The sequence below is a fragment of the Hemitrygon akajei genome, chromosome 8, assembly GCF_048418815.1.
Source record: "Hemitrygon akajei chromosome 8, sHemAka1.3, whole genome shotgun sequence".
NCBI lineage: Eukaryota > Metazoa > Chordata > Chondrichthyes > Myliobatiformes > Dasyatidae > Hemitrygon > Hemitrygon akajei.
In genome coordinates, this window is record NC_133131.1 from 101,553,738 (window position 1) to 101,568,039 (window position 14,302).

Here is a 14,302-nt window from a genome sequence, read left to right on the forward strand (position 1 = left end):
ATCTTTTCAGTTTATAAGCTGCACAAAGCCTGCAAATTTTAGATAATTTGCTCGCCAAGTAGCTAATCTTCCTCCACAGCCCACCACCCCCTCCCCACAAGCAATTCTCCCATATAATTGATACAGCCTAGAAAAGCACGAAGACAATGCATGTATCACTGAAGCACTGGCAGCTTTGTGAGCAAAATATGGGCCACGAAATGTTGGAATTGGATTTTGCTCTTATCACTTTTGTCACAAACCACACATCAATGTGAAAATACACATAGCATCAGGAGAATAACAAGCACATTAAGCCCAACCATTACTCCAACATAATTTAATGACAGTTCTCATCAATTCCATTTTCCCTAATTACATCCTTGCAATCTATTCTCTTTCACACGTCATTCAAATCCACAACAATTCTCCTTCCACCCACTCACATGAGGGGCAATTTACAGTAGTCAATTAACCAACTGACCAGAGGCTTTGGGAGGAAACCAGGGCACCTGGGCAAAACCCAGATGGTCACAGGGTGAATGTATAAACTCCATGCTGACAGCACCAGAGATCACAATTCAATCCAGCTGCTGGAACTCTTTAGTTTAAGAGAAGCCACCTGGCTTCACCTATCACCTTCCAACTAGTCTCCTTCCTCTCCCCAACCTTTTTATTCTGGCATCTTCCCTCTTCCTTCTCAGTCCTGAAGAGGAGTCTGGGCCCTAAACGTTGACTATCTGTTCATTTCCATAGACGCTGCCTGGCCTGCTGAGTTCCTCCAGCATTTTGTGTGTGAACCTTCATGTATTTTGGGAAGAATTAGCCATTATCTTCCAATGCTCTCTGGCTATGAGGTATTGCCAGATGTTTGCAGAGCGGTGAATGTTTCTCCCTTGTTCAGAAAAAAAAGCAAGAACAAGCTCAGCAAATTCAGGCCAATCAGTTTAACCTCAGTCATGGGACAGTCGTTAGAGACACTGACTAGTGTTACGAATTGGAAACAAACCAGCAGCAATAGATCACACATGGAGTCTGGGTTTAATGTTAACACCACTATCTTTACTAGTAACTACTTATCATATAGTAACAAATCAAGATAAGCAAAAGTTAACAGTGGTATGTGTATATATGTGTGTAAATATAGCTCCCAAACTATATTGAGCTTGGGGGAACAAGGCTTAGAGTCTTGAGATGGTAAAGTAGGAAAGTTCCATCATCCACAGAATAAATAATGGAAAAGAGATATTTGTAATCCACGTTGTACTGGAGAGAGAAGGTAAGTACGAACATTTGCGTCAAATCAAATCAGTGAGGATTGTGCTGAGCAAGTGTCGCAATGCCTCCAAAGCCAACATAGCGTGCCTACAATTCACTAACCCTAACCATACACCTTTGGAACAGGGGAGGAAACCAGAACACATGTCGGAAACATGGGGAGAATGTGGAAACTCTTCGTAGACAGCAGCAGGAATTGATCCCTGGTTGGTAATCATTAGCGCTGGTATAGAGTTATGCTAACCACTAAGCTATCATGCTGCCCAAGCTATCACAGATTCAGTAAGTGCTTATGTAATATTGTTACCTCGTCAGAATAATGTTGCTGATGAGTTAACAAATAAAACTAATGAGAGCGATGCAGTTGGGCTGGAATACATAGACTTACAAATGGCTTTAGATAAGGCGCCATTCAATATGCCTTCAGCAAAGGGCAGTATTTGAACTATGAGAAGGACAGTAAGAAAAAGGTCTAATACAATAGAAAGACATATAACAGATTAAGTTTAATGAAGAGAAATGTGAGCTGGTGCAACTTGCAGGAAGGATGAGGAGAGATATAACATAATAAAGAATACTGTTCTAAAAGTGGCATGGAACCTCTTCATTTAAAATGGCAGGACAGATTAAGTTCAAAGTAAATTCATTATCAAAGTACTCAGTACAAGGCTGAGTGCAGGTTGGTGGGACTGGGTGAGAGAAGCGTTCGGCATGGACTAGAAGGGCCAAGATGGCCTGTTTCTGTGCTGTAATTGTTATATGGTTATACATTAACTTCACCATATACAACCCTGAGATTCATTTTCTTGTGGGTATTCATAGTAAATACATGAAACATGATAGAATCAATGGAAGACCACATCCAACAGGATAGAAAACAACCAATGTGCAAAGGGCAACATACTGCAAAAACAAACAAATAAATAATTAATAGATAAATAAACAAGCAAGCAAGCAATTTATTGAGAATCTGACATGAAGAGTCCTTGAAAGTGAATCCATAGAATGTGGGAACAGATGGGCAATGGGGCAAGTGAAGTTGGGTGAAGTTATCCCTGAGGGCCTGATGGTTGAGGGCTAATAACTTCCTAAACCTGGTTCAGCGGTTTATAAGGCATAGAAAAATTCTGGGCTTTATCGGTAGAGTTATGGAGTATAAAAGCATGGAAGTGAGTCATGCTGAACTTTACTGAAATGTTGATATGATCTCAGATGGAACATTGTGTTCAATTGAAGTTGCCTCTTTGGAGGAAGGGTGTGGAGGTGGAGGAGCTTCACAAACATTGTTTTTGGAATGAGGCATTGTAGTTACATGGATGGATTAGAGAGGCTACATGGAAAATTCAAAGCTAATTCCGAGTAAGAATTGAATGAGTGATCAATCTATGGAGTAATTTTAGAGGAAAACGGGAAGCATATAGTGCTAACTCATTCAAATTATATGCTAGATAATACATTAGCTATTGCGCATGATAATAGGTTATAATTCTCTGAATTTTATGAACAACACAACTTTGACCCTGAAGCCTCTCACCAATTGGAGTTTAGTTCAGTGGGAGTTCTGAATGCTAAAACTAAGCCATCACTATTATTCTTGAATCATGGGTCTATCAGAATTATATGCGTCATGGTCTTTTCTCATCTGGAAAACCCAGTGCTGCAGTGGTGAGTCACCTGTGCTCATCGCTAAGCTACTTCACAAGCACTCACTTGACATTTGCAGATTTATCATTTCAGCCCTTTCTCAGGGCTCAGTCCTCAACGGTGAGAACCATGATGACAAGAGTTACGAACGGGTAGAACACACCCTGCATATAAAACGATTGTTTAAGAAAAGCAATTCAAAAAAGGTACAATTAGAGAATCCTATGTGAAAAATAAGAATGGCCCTTCATCATTTGCCGAGGAATCTCTGACCCAACAAGCACACTATTGACATCCGAAGATCCGACATTTAAGTGGAGAAATGTCAACAGTACTCTTGGAGCTGCCATTATTTCACAGCAAACTTCAATCCCGTGTCTACTGTATGAAAATTAATTTTAGTAGTTATTCGGCCACAAAATTAGTAACTGTGTTCAAAAACTTAATTACAAAGTTATTAAAATTAAGGCAGTTACCATGATTAGGAATAAAATTAAGTATTGTTTTCTCCTCAACGGCAATATTGGCTTTAATATCTGACTTGATGACTACCATAGACAAAAACACTCAACTGGATTTAGCTTAAAACATAGAAAATCTCACACATAGTGCAGGAGTGTGTAGGATGAGAGAAAGGTGGTGCAGAAAGCAAGGTAGACTCTAAGCCTTTTCAAAGGTACCAATTTGGGAAACCAGGAATGGTCAGTCTGAGTAGAAACACCATCATTCCAGTGACATCAATGAGACAATTGTCTCTCGTGTTTCTTTCGGCTCACAGTGCTGAAACTGTTACAGTAGGGCAGGATGAGCAATGAAGACCTACACCAGAGCAGTTTAAGGAACACATGCTCCACTTCCATTCCAACATCTGGAACAGAGCTAGAACCGGATGGATTCTGAGGGATAAGGATGCTCACTGCCATGTGTAGATCACACTGTAATAATCAGGAATCAAATAATATGAACTGCAGGTCACTTGCTATCACAACCAGCATGGTAACATAAACAATTAGAAGATGGTAGATATCCATGATGTTTCAAAAATGATATGTCTGCTATACTGTATATTGAATATAATATTCACATTTCTTTTTGTTCTGATTTTAAAATAATTATTCTTACATACTCTTCACTATGCACAGACAAAGGGCCATTTGACCAGTTTAAACATGCTGTCAGGGATACAGACCCTGAAAATATTACCCCCCTCCCACCAAAGTAAGCACTGACCTTATGGAAAGATGGTAGCATCTCATCAGATTATGCAAGGCCAGACTTTTCCTTCACAAGTTTTTTTCTGTAACAGGCATCAGGTCAAGTTGACTCATGTGGCTGATCCAACAGCAAAACATCAATCAACATAGCCTTTCCACATTTATTCAGGCATATCAATATTGTTCGGGGAAATAAAGGGTAAATTCTCCCATTATTTCCAGAGACACATTACATGTACATGGTATTGGATTATGCACTGCTAGAAAAACACATGTTTTTGTATATTAGCTTGAAATTTCCTACTGTCGCTTCAAGACCAAATTATTTTTCCAGGTTTATAGGTCCAAGATGGCGGCACGACGCAGCTTGCAGCGGCCACTCTGGAACTGATTATCTGTTATTTGTGAAGCGGGGTGCCGTGCGCAATCATAATCGATTGAAAACAGACGTGGGAGCACGGAGGAACATCGGGAAATTCCAGGAAGACCTTCTTCGTTGCTGCTGCTGCTGTGAGGTCCAGGACTCTGCTGGGAAGAACAGGCCCCCAGTCCTCGGGGTCACGTTGCTGATGGCCATTGGCGGGGCCGTCCTAATACGCTCGGCAGAGGATGGTGCTCGGAGAAGCTGTGCCGGAGGGGATGGTCGTTGGCTCAGAGGTTCGCCGGACTCGGAGTCCGCTGCGGTCAGGTTGCTTTCGGTGTGTGCTGCGTCTGCGAGGCTAGTTTCGACGGAGCTTTCATTGTGTGCTGCGTCTGCGAGGCTGAGTCGGGCGATGCCGTGTAAGTCCATAGCGGGGGTATTCCCTTCTGCCGCCGGCATGGGATGGCGAGTCTGTCGGGACCCTGGGGACTTGTGGAAACTGTGGTGATTTCTTTTGAACTTACAGTCCTTTAACATCTTGGACTATTTTTACTGTGCCCATAGTCTGATTTTTATCAATTATGCTATTGTTTGCACTGTTGTAACTATATGTTGCAACTATGTGGTTTTGTGCAGGTCTTGTAGCTTTAGTTTTTGGTCTTGTTTTTATCTGGTGGATTTGGAGCTCCTTTCCGGGGAACGCGCTAAACGGTAGCGCGATATTAATACGCAGCAGCCTCTCCGGACTCTGGATTGGGGATTGCCAAATGTTACGTGGATTTTCTGGTGTAGTCTGTTTTGTCATATGCTTTTGTGATATCATTCTGGGGGAACGTTGCCTCATTTTTTAACTGCATTGCATTTGTGGTTTCTAAATGACAATAAACTAAATCTGAAATCTGAATCTGAATTTTTAAAAAAAGCAGCCACTTGCATCTCTGCCTTCGTCAAACATTCCTTCTTGAAAAACACCAAACTAACTCTTCCATAATGATAACAGTAAATTGAGTATCTCACTTAGAAGTAGAATCCTTCTAGCAGCAGCGTAAATTTTTATCCCTCCATTGTATGCTAGATTCACATCCTTGACCAACAAATATGTGGTCTCACACACTATAGAATGAAAAATGTCATTTTCTAGATTATAACTCCCAAGCCCATGAGTTGGGCTGAAATCACTGAGGAATCAGTGACCTTTGCCAGATGGGAGAAGAATTCATGTGAAGAAAGTTTTCCAAACGTAGAGTCACAGAACACAACAGCACAGAAACAAGCTTTTTGGCCCATCCAGGCTATGTCAACCTGCTTTTCTAACTAGCCCCATCTAACTGCACCCAGACCATAACCCTCCATACCCCCCCCCCCCCCCATCCATGTACAGTACTTATCTGAAGTTCTCTTAAATGTTGCAATTGAATCCACATACACCTCCTCCGCTGGCAGGTCATTTCACACTCGAACCACAGTTTGAGTGAGGAAGCTCCCCCTCAGGTTACTTATCAATGCTTCACCTTTCACCCTAAACCTATGGCCTCTAGTTCTAGTCTCACCAAACTTCAGGGGAAAAAGCCTGCTTGTATTTATACTGTCTGTACCCCTAATAATTTTGCATAACATGATAAGATCTCCCCCCATTCTCTTATGACTATGAAGTCCTGACATATTCAACCCTTCCCTGTGACTCAGGTCCTCAAGTCCCAGCAACATTCTTATAAATTTTCTCTGCACTTTTTCAAGCTTACTGGCATCTTTCCTGTTGATTGGTGGCCAAAGCTACATACAATAATCCAAATTCAGTCTTGCCAACCTCTTATACAACTTCAACTATCATCCCAAACCCTGTACTTAATGCTCTGATTTACAAAGGACAATGTGCCAAAAGCTCTCTTGACAAACCTATCTACCTCTAATGCCACTTTCGAGGAATTATGGATCTGTCTTCCCAGATCCCTTTGTTCTACCGCACACCTCAGTGCCCTACGGTTCACTGTGCAAGTCCTGCCTGGTTTGTCCTGGTGAAATTTGCCAAGATGAAGTCTGCTATTTCCAGTCAACAAGGAAGATTCCCAACATGATAAAACCTAGAATATATACACAGTTATCTGCTAATCATCACCCAGGGCAGGAATTATTAAACATTGTCACTTTTGCATCACAACAAAAAGATCATGCTTTAAAAAACATCAGATAAAATACTGCAATCACTACAAGGACATTTGGGAATGGTGTGCCTCTTCCGCTAGATTCCACTGAGATGAAAGTAACAAAGCTTGAACTCACCTGTACCAGAGGAAAAGCCAGGACATCTAAAATTGTAATTCTTTATCTCATTGTACCACCTATCAGCAACTTCCTTACCTACAGGACAGATGAAAAAAAAAACAAGCTTTCAATGCTTCTAGTCATTTTAAAGAAGAAAATATGGTAAATACACTGTTGTACTAATATTCTACAAAGGCACATATATTATTAAGCAAATATACAAAATGGCTGCATTACATTAGTTACCAATCTCAAAGTCAACCCCTAGTCTATAATGAAGATGTCTAGTGTCAGACGTGTCAGCAAAACAGTCTACCATCCCCATTGGAACAGCCGTAAGTCTATTTGGAGCCTCCGTGCTAAGGGCATTTGTTCATTTATCAAAGCAGTGCAATTGGAGGTTTATGCAGAGACAACAGGGATGACATGTTTCCAATATTTATTTTTTAAATTGGTCTGCCACATATGGCAGGAGGGCAGAGACTATGCTATCTTGTAAAATTGGCCATAAACTCATGGTCTTTGGTTTTGATCTTCAAATATGCATTTCTTCACATAGTGAAGGGTGGCTGGCACACTGAAGTCAATGTGAATTTCAGATGTGGGAAGATGTCCGTGGTTCCAGGGTTTTGCTGAGACCCTTCTATTCAGTTACGCAGGGAGGGGAGGTATGAGAGGACCTCTGTTTTCTGGTGATCCAGGGTCATGAACACTTCAATAACCTGCACACTGCAACCTTGAAAAATGAGGCTGGAGGAACCTGAGTTTTGCAGTCGAAGTGAACAGCTTCCTTTTGTCTGGCAGGTCAGCTCCACCTCAGTGGGATCCTTGTTTGGAACAAGGTGCTACTTCCTGGTGAGCAAGGTGTTAGCGTTACAACGCAGCCATGACTGATTCCGTTCTACAATGAGACTGAGTATTTTGGTGAACCTATTGACATTGGAAGCTGAAGGTAGTTTTCAGACAAAATACTGAAGTACTCAGAACACAAAATAAAATTTTATTCTATTTACCCAAGAGAACAAAACCAGATTGATGAGAATGTCAGCTGAGCTCCTCATACAAGGACTAATCAAACAAACAACACCGGAGTACCTCTTGCAATACATGACCAGAGGGAAAACTAACGTCAGAGTAATGTGCTGCAGTTAGAACACAGAAACGCTACAGCACAATACAGGCCCCTCAGCCCACAAAGCTGTGCCAAACATGTCCTTACCTTAGAGATTACCTCGGGTTACCCATAGCCCTCTATTTTTCTAAGCTCCATGTACCTATGCAAAAGTCTCTTAAAAGACCCTATCGTATCCGCCTCCACCACCATTGCCGGCAGCCCATTCCACGCACTCACCACTCTCGGCATAAAAACTTACCCCTGACATTTCCTCTGTACCTACTTCCAAGCACTTTAAACCTGTGCCCTCTCATGCAAGCCATTTCAGTCCTAGGAAAAAGCCTCTGACTATCCACATGATCAATGCCTCTCTTCATCTTATGCACCTCTATCCGGTCACCTCTCATCCTCCGTCGCTCCAAGGAGAAAAGGCCGAGTTCACTCAATCTTTCTTCATAAGGCATGCTCCCCAATGCAGACAACATCCTTGTAAATCTGTTCTGCACCCTTTCTATGGCTTCCACATCCTTCCTGTAGTGAAGTGACCAGAAATGAGCACAGTACTCCAAGTGAGGTCTAATCTGGGTCCTATATAACTGCAACTTTATCTCTCGGCTCCTAAACTCAACTGATGAAGGCCAATTTAACCACAGAATCGACCTGCACAGCAGCTTTTGAGTGTCCTATGGACTTGGACCTGAAGATCCCTCTGATCCTCCACACTGCCATAAGTCTTACCATTAATACTACATTCTGCCACCTTATTTGACCTACCAAAATGAACCACGTCACACTTATCTGGGTTGAACTCCACATGCCACTTCTCAGCTCAGTTTTGCATCCTATCAATGTCCCGCTCTAACCTCTAACAGCATTCCACACGATCCACAACACCCCCAACCTTTGTGTCATCAGCAAATTTACTAACCCATACCTCCACTTCCCAGGTCATTTATAAAAATTATGGAGAGAAAGGGTCCCAGAACAGATCCCTGAGGCACTCCACTGGTCACCGACCTCCATGCAGAATATAACCCATCTACAACTACTCTTTGCCTTCTCTGGCCAGGCCAATTCTGGATCCACAAAGCAATGCTTCCTTACTTTCTCAATAAGCCTTGCATGGGGTACCTTATCAAATGCCTTGCTGAAATCCATTTACACTACATTTACTGCTCTACCTCCATCAGTGTTTAGTCACATCCTCAAAAAATTCAATCAGGCTCGTAAGGCACAACCTGCCTTTGACAAAGCCATGCTGACTATTCCTAATTGTATTATGCCTCTCCAAATGTTCATAAATCCTGCCTTTCAGGATCTTTTCCATCAACTTACCAACCACTGAAGTAAGACTCACTGGTCTATAATTTCCTGGGCTACCTCTACTCCATTTCTTGAATAAGGGAACAACATCTCCAACCCTCCAATCCTCTGGAACCTCTCCCGTCCCCATTGATGATGCAAAAATCATTGCCAGAGGCTCAGCAATCTCCTCCCTTGCCTCCCACAGTAACCTGGGGTACACCTCACCCAGTCCCGGTGACATATCCAACTTGATGCTTTCCAAAAACTCCAGCACATCCTCTTCCTTAATATCTATATGCTCAAGCTTTTCAGTCCACAGGAAGTCATCCCTACAATCGCCAAGATCCTTTTCTGTGGTGAATACTGAGGTTGCTTAACATCAGCCTCCCCACCAGAAGTAGCTGGTGATATAAGAGGGAGGCCGGGGGGAAATCACTTAACAAAACAGCAGCAATTTCAAAAGTTAGATACATGTGGCAACAACAAAAATTAATTTGGTGTTGTCAATTCATTTTCTAAAGATGAAAAGAGGGAGTGTGGAAAAATGTATTGATAGATAGTCTAGGATTAAGAAAACAAAACACTTCAGAGAAAAATTCAGTGGCAAATTCATATTCTACCATTCCAGAAAGACCAAGGTGAAATGTCAACTGCTCTTCTCTCTCCATAAATGATTTCTGACCTGTTGAGTATCACCAGCATTTGTGTTTTTATTTCAGCTTTTCAGCATCTGTGTTATTTTGTTTGAGTGTGCCTAGGGTTAGGGCTGTTTCTGTGTTATGCAAGGACAGAAATCCAATTGAAGGAATTGATGAAGGAAAGGATAGATGAAAATATGCAAGGCTTCAATTATACCAGTGCCTAAGAAGAACATGCTAACCTGCCTCAAAATCTGTCATCCAGTAGCATTTACATCCACTGTGATGAAGTGCTTTGAGAGATTGGAGACTGAACATAACAACTCCTGCCTGAGAAGTGACTTAGATCCACTGCCATTTGCCTACCAGCACAACAGGTTTCGATAGGTACATTTAATTTCAGAGAAATGTATACAATATACATCCTGAAATTCATTTTCTTCACAAACATCCACAAAAACAGAGGAGTGCCCATGGCAGATGCCATTTCATTGGTTCCCCACTCAACCCTGGAACATTTGGATAGCAAAGATGTATACATCAGGATGTTCTTTATTAGCTAAAACTCAGCATTCAATACCATCATCCCCTTAAAACTATTCAGTAAGTTTTAAAACATCAGCCTCTATACTTTCTCATGCAATTTTATTCTTGATTTCCTCACTTTCAGACTCAGGTCAGTTTGGATTGGCAATAACATCTGCTTCACAATCTCTATTAGCTCCGGTATACTACCCCTGCTTACTCACTTTATACTTCTGACTATGAGGCTGAGCGCAGCTCCAATGGTATATTCAAGCTTGCTGACGACTCCACTGTTATTGGCGGAATCAAAGGTGTGATGAATCAGCATATAGGAGGAAGATTGAATTTTTTTTTTACCTACTGAGATCCATCAGGGTTCAATGGATCCATCAGATCCATTCTGGCCCCTTGAGCCACACCACCCAGCAACCCCGATTTAATTCCAACCAAATCACAGGACAATTTACTATTAACCTGCCAACCGGTATGTCTTTGGACTGTGGGACGAAACCGGAGCACCTGGAGGAAATCCATGTGGTCATGGGGAGAACAAAGAAACTCTTTACCAGCAGCAACAGGAATCTGACGGAATGATGCTACAACAACCTCTCACTCTATGTCAGCAAGATCAACGAGTTGAGTATTGACTTCTGGAGAAGGAAACTGGAGGTCCATGAGCCAGTCTTCGTTGGGGAATCAGAGGTGGAGATGGTCAGCAACTTGAAATTCCTCTGCGTTATCACTATAGAGGATCTGTCCTGGGCCCAGCTTGCAAGTGCCATTACGAAGAAAGTACAGTAGCGCCTCTACTTTCTTAGAGGTTTGCAAAGATTTAGCATGACATCTAAAACTTTGGCGTACTTCTATAGATGTGTGTTGCAGAGAATATTGACTAGTTGCATCAAGGCCTGCTATGGAAACACCAATGCCCTTGAACGGAAAATCCTACAAAAAGTAGTGGATACAGCCCAGTCCATCATAGGTAAAGCCCTCCCCACCATTGAGCACATCTACACGGAGCGCTGTCGCAGGATGCTGGGATCCATCAGCGGACCCCACCATACAGGCCGTGCTCTTTTCTCGCTGCTGCCAGGAAGAAGGTACAGGGGCCTCAGGATGCACACCACCGAGTTCAGGAAGTTATTACCCTGTAAGCACTGGGCTCTTGAATCAGAGGGGATAATTTCACTCAACTTTACTCACCCATCACTGAACTGTTCCACCACATACTGAGTCCACTACACCATGGACCCAATTTTAAAGACTCTTCATCGCACGTTCTCATGAGTTATTGCTTATTTATCTTTTATATTTGCACAGTCTTTTGCACTTTGGCTGTTTGCCTGTCCTGTTGGGTGCGGTCTTTCACTGATTCTATTGTGTTTCTTGGATTACAATAGTGTATTAACGCAAGAAAATAAACCTCAGGGTTGTACATGGTGACATACATGTACTTTGATAACCTCTGCAGACTTTATTAAGAGTTCATTCACTATGCATGAGTAAGTTCATAATATACAGTTAGCAATCTTATCAAATAACTAAATTTAAAAAAATCAATATTAGTGGGAATGTCTTCCCCCATCTGTAAAACTATAAAAACATGAATGGCAGATAAACCATTCTCTACTAGCACCCCAAGCAACGCACACAAACGCTGCGGGAGCTCCATAGGTCAAGCAGCATCTATGGAAATGAATAAACAGTTGCCATTTTTTTAGGCCAAGACCCCTCCTCAGCCTCTCAGTCGCAGGAGCATTGATTTGCTAACATTAGAAAAACCCAGAACTCGACACCCCCAGCAGCCTTTCCTTGGAGTACTGTATCAGACAACACAAATGGAACACTGCCCTGTCCAACAGGATCCACAATTAGAAAGCACAGACCAAGTGCGTTTCACTTTGCTTTACTCTAGTCGTAAGCACAATGTGAAAACTTATGAGGTCGTTAACCTGCAGCCACGAGATTATATATACGGGAATGGAATCCACCCAGCTTTTCCAACAAGATTCCCCTGGCTTCTGAATCGGTCCTGAACGGAAGCTTCAGATCAGAGTAATTAATTTAATAAGCCAAAACATTTTTGCTTAGTCTGAAATGCATATCCATTTTGTCGATGGGTGAAAAATATATGTCGACCTTTAAGGTTTTATTTCAGATTCAATCTTTGGATCAAAATTAGCGCACTAACCCGGCTGATCATATGACGCCCAGGCCAGGTTCTCTCCGCACTGTCCTCTGCTGGATTCCGAGCTGTGTTTAAGCACCCGGGTACTGGCTAGAGTCTCCGCGTATCTGAAGGGAAACAGAGGGAGTGAGAGAGGGGACATCAACACAAAGTGAAGAAGAGAGTGAGACTGAGCGTTATCGCAAAGGGGGAGTCTGTTAGTCAACGTACAGAAAAGGAGAGAACGGCCATCAACATTTTAAGGGAGGGAGAGAGCGCAGTGCGAATCGCAACGTGAGATGGGAGGGAACAGCCATCAACACTAGGGGCAAGCAGACCATGCAAAAGGGAGAACGGGAGGACCTCCTTACTGTTGTGCCTCTTTACAAAGTTTGTTGCACAGTTTCAACGCAGGTGCGCCATGTTTCTTCCTAAATTCATTGTGGGCTTTTAAAACTTCGCGAGAAAACTCCTTAGAAGCTGAAAATACATTAAAATGTCCGATCTTTATAAGAGTACCGAAAGACGGTTCCCGGATAACGGTGTAAATAAGCGTGAAGGGACTAACCTGATTTGCCCATGATCGGTGGTTGCCGGCGATCTTTGCAATAGGAAGCCTTGCGCTTACTTCGCCCATCCCGCCGGCCCTTATAAGGAAGAAATGCTCCCTTTCCCCGGGTCCCGCCTGGAGGTGGATCGCCAGGGTGTGTGGCGCTGCAACCGGCACTCCCCTCAGGGCGGGCGGAATGAGTGCATGTACTGGGAATCGGTGATAGTTCTGCTGTCGAGGATTAGTGCTGCACGGCGCTGTTAGTGGCTCAGAGATGGGGGGAGATTTATTGCAAAGCAAAATCGTGAACGCTGTTAACCTGAGAGGAACAAAGGGCACCCAGCAGCTCAAGTCCGTTAACATGTGTGTGGTTAATATTGCAAATCGGTGACCTTGCTTCCGATCCGGGAGATTTTGTAAATGAGCTGCTCCAGTGGTAGGGAAGGAGATGAGAAAGCATACGAGAAGGACTGTCTTGGGGAAGGCAGATGAGAAAAGGGGCAACTAAGGGAAACAGAGATGTGAAGGGGCAACATAATCATTAGTTAGAGTTTCTGAAGGCAACCACTATGAATGCTGGAGCTCTGTTTTTGTTGTTGTTGAGATGAAGATCTCACTGGCAAGACCAAGATTAATTGACCATCTCTTGAGAAGATGGGTAAGAGCCTCCATCTTGTGAAGATAGCCCCATATTAGGCATGTGGTCTGAGACTGAAATAAATTAATGATTTCCAGATCAACAAAATGAGTGGATGAAGAACCTACAGATTGGGGTGTTTCCATGTGCCTCAACTTTGTGCATCTTGGTAAAAAGTTTTGTGGCAAGACAAGCTTTCAGAAATCTTCGTGAATTCTGGTCAGCCTTTGTTTATGTTACCAGCAGCCAGGTCACCTCTGTTGGACTGTTCCACATCATAGCAGTGAGGTAAAAAGGAAAGTGGGACATTGTAGGCCAAAGAGCATCTGTGAAGGCAAAAGGTGTAAGTCAACATTTCAAGTTGAGGTGCAAGGTCTCAACCTGAAACATCAACTTGCACCTTTGGCTTTCACAGATATTGCTCGACTCACTGAATTTTTCCAGTGTTCAGTATTTTTATACCAAATTCCAGTATCTGCAGTCTTTCTTGCCTTTACAGCCGTGAGTTTGGCTGGGCTTCAGGGTTAGCATAACTGAAAAAAGGTAAATGTAATATCATAGCCGTCATGCAAGAAACAACTGGAAGGCACAAGTCATTTCTCGTACTGTGATGAACATTCACAGTCCA

General features: G+C 42.7%; 1 protein-coding gene across 1 annotated transcript in view; it reads right to left on the bottom strand.

The window, feature by feature from the left end:
* Positions 1 to 13,193, bottom strand: part of glipr2l (GLI pathogenesis-related 2, like) — a 28,712-nt gene extending 15,519 nt beyond the window's left edge. Inside the window, exons 1-4 of the mRNA XM_073054282.1 lie at positions 13,056 to 13,193; positions 12,859 to 12,967; positions 12,512 to 12,615; positions 6,757 to 6,834 (exon numbers count right to left, since the gene is read on the bottom strand). Coding sequence (XP_072910383.1) covers positions 6,757 to 6,834; positions 12,512 to 12,615; positions 12,859 to 12,967; positions 13,056 to 13,068 — 304 coding nt within the window. The 5' untranslated portion in view covers positions 13,069 to 13,193. The remainder of the gene's footprint in view (positions 1 to 6,756; positions 6,835 to 12,511; positions 12,616 to 12,858; positions 12,968 to 13,055) is intronic.
* Positions 13,194 to 14,302: the final 1,109 nt, after the last annotated feature.